Raw genomic sequence first — 15,000 nt, forward strand, 5'->3', positions numbered from 1 at the left:
TTAGAATATTTTTATTGACTTTTTTGATTGCTCTCGCATTTTGCTTGCGTAATTTTTAACTGTAGTACCAAAATCTATGCTTACTTTTTTGAAAGCTCAAACCTCATTCATAGGTGTGCATTCAATTATTAATCAATGAACCAAGCTTCTTAATTTTTAATAAGTTGAGTAATCGAGAATAAATGTTAATTGTTTTATCATTATATGTTTCATCGCATTCATCAATATTTTCAATTTAAACTTTTATCCCTAGATCATTTTTTACAAAAATTTGTTAAATGAGTCCTAAAACGCTTGATAAAAATTTTTCTGATTTTGTTAAAAACGTTCTTTAAGTTTAAAAATCAATATTGAAATCAAATTAAATTTCAAATCTAATAAAATTTGTTTGAACTTTTTTCTTGATACCTATTCATATGTTTCAAACAGAGCAACATTATATAAAACTGCAGTGTTGGCAATCCAATATATTATTCGATTTTTAATCGGTTTCTAATAGTTACAAATAGAAGTGGTAGTATTAAAATATTTAATACTTTTTATTAAAATTATTAATGTTTATATTATTATATAAATAAATATTTTATTAGATAACTCAGTCGAATATTGCAACAGACAAAATAAATCAATCAATATTTTATCATTTAATGAATTTATAACAAAATAATGAATTTGTGTATGAAACGTTTACCTATATTTGTTATAAATAAAGCCGACATTGTTATTTAAATATTCATTGTATTTAAAAATTTTTTTTTAGTTTATTAATAACTAAATTGTAATAAAAGTTTTTAATAACAACTTTAAGAAGTTGTTATAAACAACTTTAACAAAAAAAAAATGTTGGTAATAACTTTAACAAGAACACACAACTTTGTATCATCAAAATCAACAAGTACACAGTTTTATTACTTTGTAAATTGAAAACGGGAAAACTATAAAACTAAAAAAAAGAGAAAACTATAAAATCAAAAAGTTTAATGCACTTTCCTCTTTTTTACTTTGTTAAAAAAACAAGAAAATTTTTGGTGAATATTTTTTTAAAAACTTTTCTTTAATAAGTGGTTGGCAGTAAAGCTAAGAACTTATAAATTCTTATAAATAATTCAAAATATTTCAAAAAATGACCTTTTAAATCAAAAAAACTTTATTTTAAAGTTATGATTTAAGATTTTCTTGCAATTTAGCTCTTGATTGGTCTCTATTCTGTCCCAATCACTTAAAAAGAAACATAATTAAGTATAAGAGTTGAAGTTCAAATAATAAGGCAACAACTTTTAAATCACCACAAATATTAAAAGAAAGTGCTTGATTTTTTTAAACAATAACTTCATACTTTCACATGTTTCTTTTATATTAGCTGCATAGGTTACAGGTATAGAAGTAAGTATGTTTCTGACTTGCAGTAACACTGCTTTTAGATTTATTTTTAAAAAAGTTATTGGATAAACGCCATTGGTAGGGATCAAAACGGATTTCCAAAATCTTTGTAACTCCATTTTTACTATTGTAATACACTAAGTGTTCCTCTTGACTAAAATGTAACCTTAAGTGTTGATCACAAAAAAGATCCATTTGAAATATTACATGTTATGTTTATTAACGGCTGCCATAGCAAGAATTTTTTTAACCAAATTGTTTATGAGTTTACTAGATTTTAATGGTTGAATAATCGCAACACCAGTATTGCAAAAATGCGATATTATCGCAAAAATAAAACTAATTTTATTTTCTTTTTGCGATAAATTGAAAAAACATTGCGATTCAAAAGTATTTAAAGTGGATATTGAAAAAAATATGATATAATGCACAGATTCATGACAACTTTGCGATATAACTCGATATAATTCGAGATACAAAAGACAAAGCAAATGTTTCTAATTTACAACTAACCTTGAAATAAAGTCAGGGGCGGATCTCGATATTAAGGGTTTATTGATTCGGTGGATCTAGACCTAGAAAGGAAGGAGGGAGGCCATTTTTTTGATTGTTGGATCCAGACTGGGGGGCGATATTCAGGTTTAATTATTTGTGAGCAGGCAAGTCCATTAATCATAAAACATTTTTTTCAGAATATAATTTTTATACTCCAATTTTATTTTTTGCACCACAAAATTTTAATAAATTTTCTTATCACTTATAAACAGTTTTCTTACGTTTTCAAACAACATGCTTTGTCAAATATATTAACGGGACGAGTGAATAAGGGCGAATTTCATAAGAGCGAACTGGCATAAGTGCAAATGGCGTAAGTGTGAACTGGCATAAGTGCGGATTGGCATAAGTGCAAACTGACATAAGTGCGAAGCAGTTACAAAAACTGGCACAATTGCGAACAGGCATAAGTGCGAACTGGCATAAGTGTGCCGAATAAATTTACAAAAATTGGCATAAGTACGAAGTGGCATAAGTGTAAACTGACATAAGTGCGAAGCAGTTGCAAAAACTGGCATAATTGTGAATCGGCATAAATGCGAACTGGCATAAGTGCGCCGAATAAATTTGCAAACATTGGCATAAGTGCTAACTGGCATAAGTGCAAATTGGCATAAGTGCGAAATACCAATTTGCACTTATGCCAATATTTGCAATTTTATTCGGCGCACTTATGCCAATTCGCACTTATGCCTGTTCGCACTCGTGTCAGTTTTTGTAACTGCTTCGCACTTATGCCAGTTTGCACTTATGCTAATGTTTGCAAATTTATTCGGCGCACTTTTGCCAGTTCGCAATTTTGCCAGTTTTTGTAACTGCTTCGCACTTATGCTAGTTCACACTTGCGCTAATTTGCACTTATGCCAATGTTTGCTAATTTGTTCGGCTCACTTATGATTTATCTTGTTCTATCTCCACTTTTTGAATAATTTGAGTTATTGATAGTGTTGTATGCCTCAGAATAATGTTTTTCTACTGTATTATAAGCTTATAAATAATAAAGTTGCAGAGAAAACATAAGTTATAAAAAAAAATTTTATGCCTTTCTTTTTTAAATTGTTTTTTCTCAAAACTCAAAAATGTGGAGATAGAACAAGATAATTCTAACGTCGCGTTATGCCAATTCGGACGTATGCCAGTTCGCACTTTTGCCAATTTGCGCTTATTCAGTATCCCGATATTAGCATACAAAAAAAATTTTTTTTTAAATATCTAAGGAAAAAAATGGAAGAGGAAAGAGGGGGGGGGGGATTGCCCTTATCAACTCCCTCCCCCTATGGATCCACTCTTGAGGCAAGTCAACCCAAATCTGTCTTAGATAAAATTAAAATTTTTATTGGGAACTACTTTAGGTAATTCGTATAAATAAAAATGAACTTGAATATTTTATATTAGTTATACTGATGGAGTTTTTAACGAAAAAATAATTCCGAAACAACCAAAGATTTGGCCTTTATAGTATAGTTTTAGTGAATTTTTGCTGAACTCTATTCATTAAAACTTTTTTAAATTAATTGATTTCAAAATTGCTTCAATTGATTTCAAACACGCTTCAAAATTGACGACATCCAAATGTCACTGGCATTTATCCCCACTTGCGGGGAAGGGATTTAATTTAAAAATATTTTTTAATTTTTTTAGTTTTCTCCCCGAGCTCATAAGGACTCCCTCGTTTATTAATTTTAAAGAAATGTGAAAAAGATTCCCATTTTTTTGCTTTAAGAAATCATTTTTTTCTTCCTTAAATGTTGTTAAATGAAAAATTTATATAATTCATTATATAACAACGTTAAAACGTTAGTCTCTCCATCATAGATAAAATTTATAAAACTAACTAGAATTAGTTCCGATGTGATGATAAAATAATAACAAATTTATAAACAAAATACTAATTATTTTGCTTTCAAATTTTTAAAGAATTGTGAATCTTTTCTCCCAAAAAAATATTATTATCCAATGACAATGCGAGGTGACACTTTCAATTTATCGGCACCGTAAAAACGAGTGCGAAATGATTTTCAATACTTTCGAGATTCTAGTTAGATCAAGCCGTTTATAGGATCTGCGATAGATTTAAAAAAAACCTTTTCGTAAAATTATTTTTTAAATCATTCCCATGTTTTGTTAGTCAGTTTAGAAAAATGTATACAGTATATCAAAAAAATTTAAATTTGTATCCAATAAAATTTTTATAATAAGAAACTCATATTCTTATGCTTAAAAAAATTATACATTGAATGAGAAAAAATGGAAGTTAAAAAGTGTTATTCACCCCGTGAATAATTTTTTTGGTAATTTAAGGTAATATAATAATAATCAATTTGTCCGTCTTAAATGAATGCAAGAAATCTTTTAGGCGAATCTTTTAAGTCTTTTAACAACTGAAGAGTACACGGGAAAAACGGCAGAGTCACATTTAATAAGTTTTGAGAAAGTATATATTAATCATTTGTAAAAGTCTTTGTATAAAGTTAGGAAAAAAAGATTTTTAATAAAAGTTACAAATATTTTATTAAAAATGTAAACTTCAGATAAATTAATCAAGAAATAATTTTTTCTAATTTGCTTCTATGCTTTATATGAAAACTTTTATAAATGATTAATATATACATTCTCAAAACTTTTTAAATGTGAATCTGTCGTTTTTTCCCATGTAACGCTTCAACTGTAGATTCAAATTTTCCCACTTCTCAATGAGAATTGTTTTTAATTGAGACAAACTGGATGGTTTTTGTTCAGCTACTTTATTTGTACAGAACCACTGATAAGTTAACTTCGATGTGTGTTTTGAATCAATATTATTGAAAGATGAAATTTTGCGAAATAAGTCTGCTCCTCCGGTGCTTAATCTTAGTCATTGTTTTGTTATATGAATATAAATCTCTTTTGCCATTATGCTGTTGATGAATTCGAGTTCACCAACACCACTCCAAGCAAAGAAACTCCAAACATCATTCGTCCTATAATAATAAGGAAAAAATAAGTTAGTAGCATATAGAATATTAAAACATTTTAATAAAACTTAATAATACCTCCTCCATGTTTGACGGTTGGTCAAACATTTAGGATTTAAGCGTACGATACTATCAGAGCTAAACAAACATACTTTGTTTCATCTGACCATAAAACTTGTCGCCATTGATTGAGAGCCCATTGTGCACGTTCCTTGAGCGGTTTAAGGATTTACAGTTATATTATGATCTATTTGTAAATCTTTTGCCAGCTTTGGTGCGGATAGTCTTCTATCTTGTTCAACTTTTCTAATAATTTCTTTATCAATGCGTATTGGAGTTTTAGCGGGACGTCCATTTCTTAGCAAATTTTATGGTACCAGTTTTATTATTTCTAATGGTGTTTTCTACATAATTAAGCTTAACATTTAGTATTTTAGTTTTATAAACTTTCTCATCTTTATAAGGTCCAAATATCAATTTTTTTATTGATTTCTGAATGTCTTTTCACCATGATTGTATTATTAATAACTTATAAAAAAACTTTCTCTACTACAAAATTAGTTTGAATAACTTCAATCAATCAAAATAGGGGGAAGGAGGGAGGGGGGGGGGTAAAAACTTTTGAACTTTACAATATTTTCAAATAAAATTCAAGATCTGTTGACGAATTTAAATTCACTATAAAATAGTAAAATTAAAACTTTTATTACATTAGAGCCCTCACGTTTGGGCAGGGTGAGTGAAAGATTTTGGGATATTTTTGTTCTCAGGAATTCATCACCACAATTTTTGTCAAAGCATCCTCATTTGGCATAACCATGAGCATATTTAAGTTTGAATTTTGCACAATGGGTGAAAGTGTCATATCTGAAACATCAAAAAATCCTGCGGGCGCTTATGCACTATGTTGTAATTTCATACAAATGGGTGGCCAAAAATAGTTTTTAAGATAATAAATTTTATTTTACTTATTTCATCTTTTTGTCCTTTATTTAAACAATTTATTAACATATTTAGTTTTTAGGGTCAAAACATAGCACCGCCCGACAGCGCTATTTAAGGAGTTTTTTATAAAAGTGCAAATTTCTGATTTTTTTTTTTTTAATTAGTACTTAATAAAGGAAAGTTTTTTAGATTTCTTGGGCCCTAATGACTTGTTTTTTTAAAGGAGGACTCCGAGCTACTAGCCGCAATACTGATTATCTTATTTATTGTTAATTATATTATTTCATTGGAGCAAGTTACTTGTAAAAATAATCCATTACCTTTACAGATCAAATTAGGAAACTGTGTAACAGGCCAGAAATTCATAAGAGGTCACTAGTATTTCTATAAAAGGTTACAAGCTTGTTTTAATTTTTGAAAAGATAAGAAATTATTTAAAAATATCTTTTGAAATTGCATTAGAAACGCAAAGGAAAACTTTAACAAAAATTCTGCTAAATAAATATTTTTTCAAAATGTTTACTTTTAATATTGCTACATTTATTTCACACGTCACGTGTTTTCATTTTCCAAATAATCTTCATTAGTAGCTTCTGATTCGTTCATTATCATTCGTTCATTTCATCTTCTAAATTTATAATTTCTGTTGGTTCTAACTTTGATGATTTTATTTCTGACGGTTTTATTGATTCCACTTATTTTCCACTTCTAAAATTAAAAAACTCTTTACTTCTTCTGGAGCATAACTTTCTTTGTCCGTCTAGATTCCAAGGAGAAAGAACTGATAAGAGGTTAGGAGGCTCATTGCACGGTTAAAGACATCTTTAAAATTTGCTTGTCTCGAACGTTTACGAGCTTGTAAATGTTCGAAACAAGCAAATTTTCACGATGTCATTTGTAATATTTGTTTCGGCATTCAGATGCTTCCTCGGCTAAAACTCCTAAGGGAACTGGCGAGTTTAGCATTATTTCTGCTCCATGTGAAAGAACTTTGTGAACTGTTGACGGTATTTTATACCAATCATACAAATCTAAATATCGACATATCGATATACCGTTTTGCAGTAAATCTCAAGTAACTCTGGATTCAGTGTTTGCTGTCAACTTATTGCAATTAATACATTTTTGAACATTTTAATAATTGTTTCATCAAGCTTTCGGGTCTGAGAATGCTCTTCTGCAAACATTTCCGGTTGTAGATGTTCCTGCTCCACTAACTACAGGAAAATTTCTGGATGAATTTCTATTTTTTGCCGTATTTTGTCTTCAATTCTTTGCTCCATTTTATGAATTCGAGTATGTATGATATAGGTAAAGTCACTCTAGAAATCTTATCCAAGCATGTAACTGAGTTATCCCATAAATAAGTGTACCTTTTGTTGCTGTAAACCCACTTAGAAAGTTTTTCAAACACGTCATAAAAAAACACGTCATTGCAGTTAGTGTAGCTTCGCAAATACAATAGCATTGCGTTGACAATGTGTTTGTTATAATTGTTAAAAATTTCCCGTCAATCTTGCGCAAAATCAATAATAAAAAAGTTCCATTAACCAATTCAATATTCACTGGATGCAAATCCAAAATTTCATTTTCTATTTGACGCTGTTTGTCTGAAACAATTACAGTATTTTCCTTGATGAAATGCAGTTCAATCGGTCTACAAAATCTTACATAAAGAGGAATCAAGTTGGTCCACAAAAAGTCATTTTGTGAATTTGACACACTGAGCTTCAAAGGTGTTGTTACAATTGTAAACATACTTGAATTTTGACTGTTAACATAATCGGAAAACGCCTGGCTGCACAAAGTTTGTCCAGTAGATTCATCCATACGCCAACTTTTTAATAGCAACAAATTTTCGTTTGTTACTGATATCCAAATAGTCAATTATTTCTTTTTGCCTCATTTTTATAATTCTTTCAGCGGTGTGATTCATAAGTGCTTGTATATCTACTTTGACTCTTAAATCACTGACTTCCAAGTGATTATCTTGTGGACCGCACAACTTAAGAACTGATGAATAAGATGGATATCGCTAAGATCTACGTCAAATATTATTGCAGCGGTTTTTTTAGCTAACATTTTATCGTTGTCGCATGTTAGATGAACAAACATATGATGTGAATATGATACTTATAATTTTTGATGACATGTGTTAACACATTGATAAACAAAAATCTTTTTGATTATATACCTTTTTTCGGGCTATATGTAACGATTTTTCAATTGAACAAAAATTTAATTAGATATTTATTTCAAATAGTTATCTAATTAAATGTCAATTATTATTAGTAAACTGTCATTTTCAAATAATTATTGAATACAAAGTCTAATGTAGACTTTTGATAAGTTATCACTTGGGAAAACAAAAAGTTGAAAATTGCTATAATCTAGGTAGCGCATAGTCGCAAAAAGTCGCAGTTAATTTTTTAGTTTCTTAAAAATGCACTCTATTCAACGTTATTTAATAATAGTTTGGTCGATACTTTTTGATACCATATTTTTTGCGAGTTCACTGAGGCGATTTAAACTATTTTTCGTGAGCATTTTAATACGTACATAATTTGATACTTTTTAACATATAAAAAAAAAAATAGCAGAAAAAAAATTATTCATAAAACACTGCAAGAAAAAAAAAAATTTTATTAAAATTTTTTTTTAATAAAAAACGTAAATTTGGCAACCATCTTTGACTTTGTTGGTCACTATCTGAGGGACTACTATCATTAGAATAAAAATATTTTGGATTTTCCTTAATCTGAGTGTTTTAAAGCAAGGACTTTAGTTTTCAAAAATCTGAGACAACTTATTTTGGTACTTTGGCCACCCCAAAACACACAGTCCCATGGGGTGATTTTTGAGACACTGTATACTCGGGGTTTTTGTTTTGACATACTGTATATTCCGTAAACATTTACCTTATTTAGCCGTAAAACATTTATAAAAAAAAAATGACAGATGTCTTGATCAATATAAGTCTAATAGAACTATTTCTTGACTAATCTGATACTACTGTATATAAATCTTATAATATTATAATGCAGACTAAAATTATATATACCTTCAGTTGTCTTTCCAATGATTGTTTTTCAGCATCAATGAACGCGATTCTTCTTCTTAAAAAGGTAAGATCATCGGAATACGAATTCCATTTAGCGTCCTTTTTTTGTAAACTGCTTTTTGATAATAATATGCTTTGTCGATGATAAGGAATGTTGCGATTCATATTTTTTTCCCTTCTTTCGAGATCTAACTTATTTAAAAAGGTGTTACTCGCCGACCAATCGTCTTTTATGTTTTTTTTAAACTTGTTATTGTCGTCATTTATACTTATCGTTGGTGTTTTATTATGTTTGGAAGAAAAGAAACCCTTTTTAACAAACGTTGATGATAGATTATGTTGAACGGGAGAGTGTGAGCGAGATCTATTTTTTTTAATTGACTCAATTGAGTCAAAATCGTCTGGGATTACTGAGCGTGCTCTTTTTAAATATGGATCAAAACTATTTATGTTTTCGCTGAAATGCATACTTTCGTGCGAAATAAACGATTTTTCTAACTGGGTATTTTTAACAACTGAAATTTTTGGTAAAATCAATTTTGTATTTTCTTCAAGGTCATCTTTGTAACTTATCGTTTTATTATCACTCAATGGTGTAGAGGCACAAGATTTTGAAAGTAATGGACAAGGAAGATTATTAAATTTATTAAAATCATTTTTAGAATCCAATTGAAAAACAGAATATTGTGATGTTGTATCAATTTGAGAAGTGTTAACTGAGCTTATAGAAGAACTAATATCTCCGAGATTTGTTTCAACATTTTTGCTATCAAAACTTGAAGTGTTAAAGTCATTCAAACAACTACTATGATTGTTGGTTTGTTCTTGTTCTTTATCTTCTTGCAAAACATCTGGACCAACATAACCAATATGCAATTTATCATTTTTTATCGTAGAGTTTAAGCAATCCATTGACAGCAATTCATTTTTTATCGTATTAAAAAAAAATTTGTCTTCAGATGAACTGTTTTCTTTTATTGTACAGACCTCTTGAGAATCGAGTTTTAGATTAGGAGAAACCGTACCTGAAGTAATTAAGTACGAATAACTGTTTGGACAACAACTTAAAATTATTTCCTCAACTCCTGAATATTTCTTTTGAAATGATTTTGATTCTTTTGGATTTTTTTCATTTTGAGAACTTCCTACAACATACATTTCTGCTGGTGGGCAACAAAAAGGAGTTAAAGTACTGTTCACGCTGGTTGGCGGAGGAGGCGCTAAACACCTTGGTGTTTGTGGGCTTTTAATATTGGTATAACAGTTTGTGAGTGAAAAGTTACCAAGAGTTTCATATAAACCAACTTTATCTTTTTTAACAATATTATCTTCGTCCCTAACTATCAATTTACTATGAATATAATCAGAGTTCTCTTTTAAAGTTTTTGTAGGTAAAAAGTTGAAGGTCTTAGGTATGTTTGACGACCTAATACTTGTATCGAATAACGATTTATTAAAATTACTGACATAAGAAAAGTCTTCTTGGGACTTTTCATTTGACTTGAAACTTTGAAGTTCCAAAACCTTTCCATAATCCAAAAGAGCCATTACATCACCATATTCTTTATTGGTTATGGAAAACGGTTTTTCTTCGTCTTTGTCGTAAGTTTCTTTTTTCTTCACCAGAAAGTTTTTTTTATTTAAATTTTGACTTTTGTTGTGATTATTGAATGATGAAGCTTGATCGTTTAAAAAAAGCATATTATCGAAAGAAGAGAAAAGGTCTTGTTTACAGAATTCGCTGTTTTCTTTTAAACAATCGCTTTTAATCAGTTCATCAGTTAACTTTTCATTTTTTGCGCCTATCTCATACCCCAATAAATTTTCAGCTTTGAGAGGCGCGTCAAATCTCATAGTATTTATAAAAAAAGAGTCGTGAATTTCAAAGTGAGTCTCTGAAAAGTCTCCCGCTAATTGATCAAACCGGTCACTAATCACTTTAAAATCATTTGATGTAGAAGTTGCAGTAGAAGTAGATGAATTTAAGTCACTCGTGATCTTAGCAGGCATATTTCGGTTGTTAGGTGGAGTTACTCCGCATGTTGAGCATTCGGAACCCATTCTTGCGTTACTATAAAAAAACGGAGAACTGAAAGGGGTATTGCTTTCCAAACTTCTTATAAATGACTCTGTGCCACTACTTAAAGAAATAAATTGTTTTTCATTTAGTTTAAAATCGCTTAAATTATCTCCAGAAATTTGAGAATCAGTTTGATTAGACTGAGAACTATTACAACCACTCGATTGAGATGCGATGCTGCAACTAAAAGCACTCGATGAAGATATGTTGCTGCGATGACTAGCCAATGGATTATTTCTCGGAGTTGACTGTTGTTGTTTTAGACTTTCATTCAAGTAGAGATAAAAATCACTTAAAGAACTATAATCTTTTTTTATATCTGCCCATTGCAAATTAGCAGTTTTTTCTTTTCCTTCCTTAGAAATTAAACTAGCATGCATTAATTCAGAAACATTTTTATTTTCTGCATTTTCATCTAAAGTCTTTTGATTATTGTCAACGGCATCACGAATTTCTTTCTCGGTTACTTTATTTTTTCCAGTAAGAGCATAGTTTTTTAGAACTGATTCTATAAATTTGTTGTCAAGAAGATGTTGATTTTCGTTTAAAAAAGGAGATTCAAATGACAGAGTGTCGCTGTTTCCAGTTAATTCTGCAGGATAACCAAGGTCATTAAGAAAAACAATCGGGTCGCAATGCACATCATTTAAAACTACTACTTTCATTAACTCTTCAACAACAATATTCTAAACCAAAAATATAAACATCAACAAACGTAAAAAAAAAATAATAATAAAAAATAAATAGAGGAGGAAAATTTTTTTAGTTTGAAATAACATACTTTTAAAAGTTTTAAATCTTCTATGTGAGACGAAGAGTTCCGTCTTGAAGTCTCATCTTTAAAGGACGTTTGCTGTTCGAAATTTACTGTTTTTATTTGAGAACGTATATCACTTGTTTGATTTAAAGCATCTTTTGTAACTATTATTTCGTTCATACATGTTTGTGTTGATTGATTCAAATCATTTTTTGCAGTAGCCCTTGCCATTTCTCTAGGAGTTGTCTGATTAAAAAAGTCATTCATAAAAGGCAACTTACTAAAATCAGAAGATGTTGTTTTAACGGCTGCTAAATCTGTTAAAGTTGATTGATTGTAACTACATTTTGTATTAAGCGAGCTGTTTATAGTTCTGGGTGTTGTGTGATGAAAATCATCTATTATGACAGGTGATAGAAGTAAATCGGTTTGCGCTGTTTGGTTAATATTTTCATGAGTGAACGCATAGATATTGGTATTTTTATCTGATAAACGAACAGAAGACTCATTTAACAAAGTTAAATTTTCAGAGACATCGACATATGAACCTTCAAGGGATCTAAATCAACATAAAACTGAAAACGTCGTGAATGGTAACCTGAATTTTAACCTATATTTTAAATCATCTCGTTTAAAAAAAATCGTTTTTTTAAAAAGCTTAAAATTTTTTTCTTTTACATAATATTTATAAAAATAATTGATATACATTAATGTTGTATTAAAAATAAAAAAACAAAGTTTCGGTCTTTTGTTGGAAATTTTTTTTATCTCCTTTAGAAACGATTTTTCTTGATCAGCTTGTTTCATTTATATTTTACGAATGTTTATTTGTAATTTACGAATGTTTCATTTGTAATTTACCAATGTTTCATTTGTAATTTACGAATGTTTTATCTGTAATTTACAAATGAAATAAGCAGATCAAGAAAAATTATTTCAAATATAAATAAAAATTTCTAATAGAGATAAAGAATTCGTAATAAAAGACCGAGACTTTTTTTTAAACTAACTTTTTTTCACTACAACAGATTCACTGCAGTTCGGTATATATTATAAAGCTTATATATTTCTTTGAACTCAACACACATTTTAAAGAGCAAAAATGTTACACTTTTATAAAATTTATGACTAGTAATTTTAGAGTTAATTGAGTAATGCAAACAGTAAATACAAATCTTTTGAGAACATTAAAACCTATATCTACCCACAATAAATTTAAGTTTACAAATTCTCATAGAAATATAACTATTTATTTGCAGTAAAACTAGACTTACTGTTCTGTAAAAAATATTTTAAAATTAAAAAATTTTTTTTTTTTACATGATACTGATAGATTTATATAAACAATACCACGTAATAAATAGCATAATGAATGAAAATATGTTTAATTTCTTGTACCTAAAATCCAAAAACTCAAAAACTGGAGTTTGAGTTGATTGTTCTTCTTTATTTAGGGCATTTTTTGTTTGTAGCGCCAGAAAGAGTACATCCTTTAAATAAAACTTAAATATATATTAAACATATTATACCCAAATATTAAATATTTTATACACAAGTATTAAACATTTAATACACAAGCAAAAGCTCTTTAAAATTATAATTTACATTAGTTTTAGAGCGAAGTAATCCAACTTCTTTGTTCAAGTCTTTGTTTTCTTCTTTAAGTTTTTCAATTTCCTAAATATTTTTTAAATAAAACAGTAAAAAAACGATGAAACAAAAAACCAGCTACAGTTATTTAATAATCAAATAGTTTCAAAATTAAAAATATATATATTGAACAGTGACGGATCCACTAATTTTTGGTGGTTGGTGTGCTATGGGAAGGGGGAAGAGGGGGGGGGAGAGGAGATTAAAAATGCGAACATGTGTAAAATGTGAGGGCAGTATTAAAATTTATTGCAAATGTTTTCACAATCTGTTGTTGTAAATTTTACAACGGATGTTGAAATATATTTTAATGCGATTGTTGATATCGATATTATATAAAAATAAATGTTTATATGAATGATCGATATTATATCGAAAATCGATATTATATAAAAATAAATATAAATAAATGTTTATATGAATAACGAAATAGATAAATTTATGGAGCTTTATTATCTTGCATACAATTGAATCACTTATTTTGAAAAACCCCATCAATTGTTGGTATTGAGTTATGAATGGAGTATTGTGTAGATAGACCTCCAACTTGAAAACAAAAAGACCACTAGTACCGTTATCTTTATGAAGCCGTTTTCTTGATTTTGTAAAAACTACGTTTTTGTTAGCGTTAAAAATGCCTTAGATAATCAGTTTTTATCGATTATTTCAAAAGAAGGTTGTGTTGACAAGTGGGGTTTTCAAATAAATGATTTAATTTTACAAACAATAAATGTGCCACAATATATTTGTTGGTCATAAATAACCGACATCATTTCATTTTAACATATTATTTTTAATTTGGAATTAAATTGTAAATACCTGACTAAGTTTAAGAGGAATACATATTGATTTTCCACATGTTACATATTCACTCTATACAAACATTATTAATTGTATCAAACAAACAATTTTTTTGTAATAAAAAATATAATGAAAAATTATATTCAAAAATAGCATTAAACCTTTTCTTCTGATTTCCTTAACTTTTTCAAAAGTTCATCGTATGACGCTTTCATTACGCTTAATTGCTAAAATATTTAAAAATACCAAAAAAATTGTAACCAGAAAGGTTAACAAAAAAATAATAACCAAATTACAAGAAAAAGAAAAAACACAGAAAAGTTACAAAATTGTTTAAAACAATTTTAAACGAAACAAAAACAAAGTTTTACCTCATCACACTTTTGATGCTGTAAAATCTTCTGTTGTAAAAGTGTAATTTCTTCAGCAGTTAGACAGGCCTTTTTAAAAACACTTTTTAATAAATATTTTGCTATAAATTATTTTTAATTATAATATTTATTAGTATTATATCTATTTATAATACTTATTAAAAATTAAATTTTATTAATAATAAACATTTGAAGGTAACGAGAACATTTGAAGACAATGGAAGCATTTGAAGACAATGAAAATATTTGAAGACAATGAAACCATTTGAAGACAATGGAAGAATTTTCAAATTGTAAACAAAGCTATCAAAATGTCTTACAAAATGTGCTTGCTTAGATACTAAAACTACTCATTAGGGTAATAATTTTTTTTTTTTAATCTAAAATTTTTCAAACCCAATGAAGATGAATTGTCACCCACCACTTCAATTTTCTCTTACCATTAA

The 15,000-nt window shown here is 28.5% G+C and overlaps 1 protein-coding gene across 1 annotated transcript in view; it reads right to left on the bottom strand.

Moving 5' to 3' along the window:
• LOC100199386 (uncharacterized) overlaps window positions 1-15,000 on the bottom strand; it is a 93,046-nt gene that overhangs the window by 21,713 nt on the left and 56,333 nt on the right. Inside the window, exons 21-27 of the mRNA XM_065793502.1 lie at window positions 14,555-14,623; window positions 14,345-14,410; window positions 14,202-14,255; window positions 13,338-13,409; window positions 13,131-13,222; window positions 11,757-12,291; window positions 8,896-11,661 (exon numbers count right to left, since the gene is read on the bottom strand). Of these exons, the coding sequence (XP_065649574.1) occupies window positions 8,896-11,661; window positions 11,757-12,291; window positions 13,131-13,222; window positions 13,338-13,409; window positions 14,202-14,255; window positions 14,345-14,410; window positions 14,555-14,623 (3,654 nt within the window). The remainder of the gene's footprint in view (window positions 1-8,895; window positions 11,662-11,756; window positions 12,292-13,130; window positions 13,223-13,337; window positions 13,410-14,201; window positions 14,256-14,344; window positions 14,411-14,554; window positions 14,624-15,000) is intronic.

The sequence above is a fragment of the Hydra vulgaris genome, chromosome 03 (genome assembly GCF_038396675.1).
Source record: "Hydra vulgaris chromosome 03, alternate assembly HydraT2T_AEP".
Lineage (NCBI taxonomy): Eukaryota > Metazoa > Cnidaria > Hydrozoa > Anthoathecata > Hydridae > Hydra > Hydra vulgaris.